General features: G+C 35.0%; 1 protein-coding gene across 1 annotated transcript; it reads right to left on the minus strand.

Annotated features, from left to right (window-relative positions):
• Positions 1-807: 807 nt before the first annotated feature.
• Positions 808-1,302, minus strand: LOC145131529 (uncharacterized). The gene has a single exon (XM_079066205.1). The coding sequence runs from the start codon at positions 1,300-1,302 to the stop codon at positions 808-810; it is 495 nt and encodes a 164-aa protein (XP_078922331.1).
• Positions 1,303-1,969: the final 667 nt, after the last annotated feature.

Here is a 1,969-nt window from a genome sequence, read left to right on the forward strand (position 1 = left end):
CTTGACTAGTGATTTAAAATCAATATTTTGAAGTTGGAGTTCCATGTCTTCCTACAACTAGCATCTATATCCAAAGTTTCATTTGTTTTGTTTGGTATATTACCTTTTGGTTTCATACCACATACCATATTATAGTTATATTGTCAGCGAACCTTTTCTTGTGTTTAGGCTTACATCATACACAAAATTTTCTACGTATATGAATACATTTTAATGGCAACTTCTAGTGATTGGAAACAAATGTTTTTATTAGGCATAAACTCTTTGGGGATGGTTGGCCGTCACAACTTGGACGTCCCACCTGGTAAGATTCATTTGTTGAATCATAATCTTCACTTACTACAAAACAAGCATGTATAAATTAAACTTGGCCCAAAACAACTTTGTAATCATTAATGATTAACTAAAAAATAAATTATCACTTAACATGATTAACAACAAACATAATGTCAATTGTTTTCTTTTCTTCTTAATTCATATAAACATAAGAAACAACCATTAATTCTACTAGTTACTATATTCACTCATGATTATACATAAAAATAGATTTTTGCCAAGTAAACCCAATGTTTGAAAACATATTGTATATAGTAACAACCATTAATTGCATTACCATTTCATTAGAAGGTTACTATTTTCATTTTTCTAGAACCGAAGAGAATTTATTAAGGCCAAGCTTTGAAAGTCGCCAAACAAGGCACAATCCAAACAAAAACAAGTCACATAGTACAGAGCTTAAGGGGGAAACATGATGCGAAAACATAATACAAATTAGAAAATGCTAAATGGATTGCAACACCACTGTACTTAATTGCACTTTCCCATTTTGTCGCTATGTTTGATCCACCCATAAGTCAAAGTAATCACGTGATCCGCCATTTTAGAAGGGTTTGGAGGGAAATTATTGAAGCTCGTGTTGTTTCTCGCCATCCAAATACACCATATAACACCATATATAGTGCTTAAGATGATTTTCTTTTTCTTGGAGCAGTTTCCCCATTGAGCTGCGTATCTGATTATGTCTTCCACTTTATAGAAGCGATGGATATTGATATCACACCATTTAAACATCCACATAAATGTGTCACAAGCGAATGAACATTCAACTAACAGGTGGTCCGTTGTTTCCAAATCAGTTAGGAAGATTGGACATTCAATTGAGCTGATATGTAGGCCACGATGGGATAAAGCTATTGCAGTTGGAATGCATCCCATACAAGCCCTCAAAATAAACACCAGCAATTTTTTTGGAACCACATTAACCCATTCCATAATCTTTGTCAAGGCAACTATCAACACCATATCAAACCGATCTCATAAGATACTCACCCGAAAAACTCCATCTGGAGCCAAAGGGAATTTGCACGGATATTTGGTATTGAAGAAGTTAAATGAGTTTACAAGTGCCTGAAGTTTTTCTAATTCAGAAACGTAAACAAGTTTCGAAGGGTTCCTTTTCCAAGAAGTAGCAAATCCAGAATGATCCTTTCATTTAGATATGCACGCCGACTTACATTTCTATAGTGCATATATGTTTGGGTACCGCGTAGAGATGGAAGATATGCATATATGTTTGGGTACCGCGTGGAGATGGACTATGTACCTTGCCAAATTTCATTCCAGAAGTTGCTATCCTCTCTGTTACCTATAATCACAAAAAAGTGTTATCTAGGGCAGCTCCCATCGTCTCAAGTTCTGAGTTTGCCTTTACAATGTTGTTCCATCCTCCATTTAATGATCTTTCGACAATGACTTCACTGACTTTCTATGTAGGTTATGTGTGCCCGTGATAACATTTTTTACAGATAGATTTTGACCATCTTTTAGTCTCCAAATCTAATTAACCAATAGTACGATGTTAAGTGAACGCAATAACCGACACCAAGACCTCCATTTTCTTTATTAGTTAATATTGTAGGCCATGCGACCCAATGTATTTTTCTTTTCTTATCGATTCCACCCCAAAGAA

This window comes from Lactuca virosa, chromosome 8, assembly GCF_052849685.1.
Source record: "Lactuca virosa cultivar CGN04683 chromosome 8, Lactuca_virosa_CGN04683_v6, whole genome shotgun sequence".
NCBI classification, from domain to species: domain Eukaryota; kingdom Viridiplantae; phylum Streptophyta; class Magnoliopsida; order Asterales; family Asteraceae; genus Lactuca; species Lactuca virosa.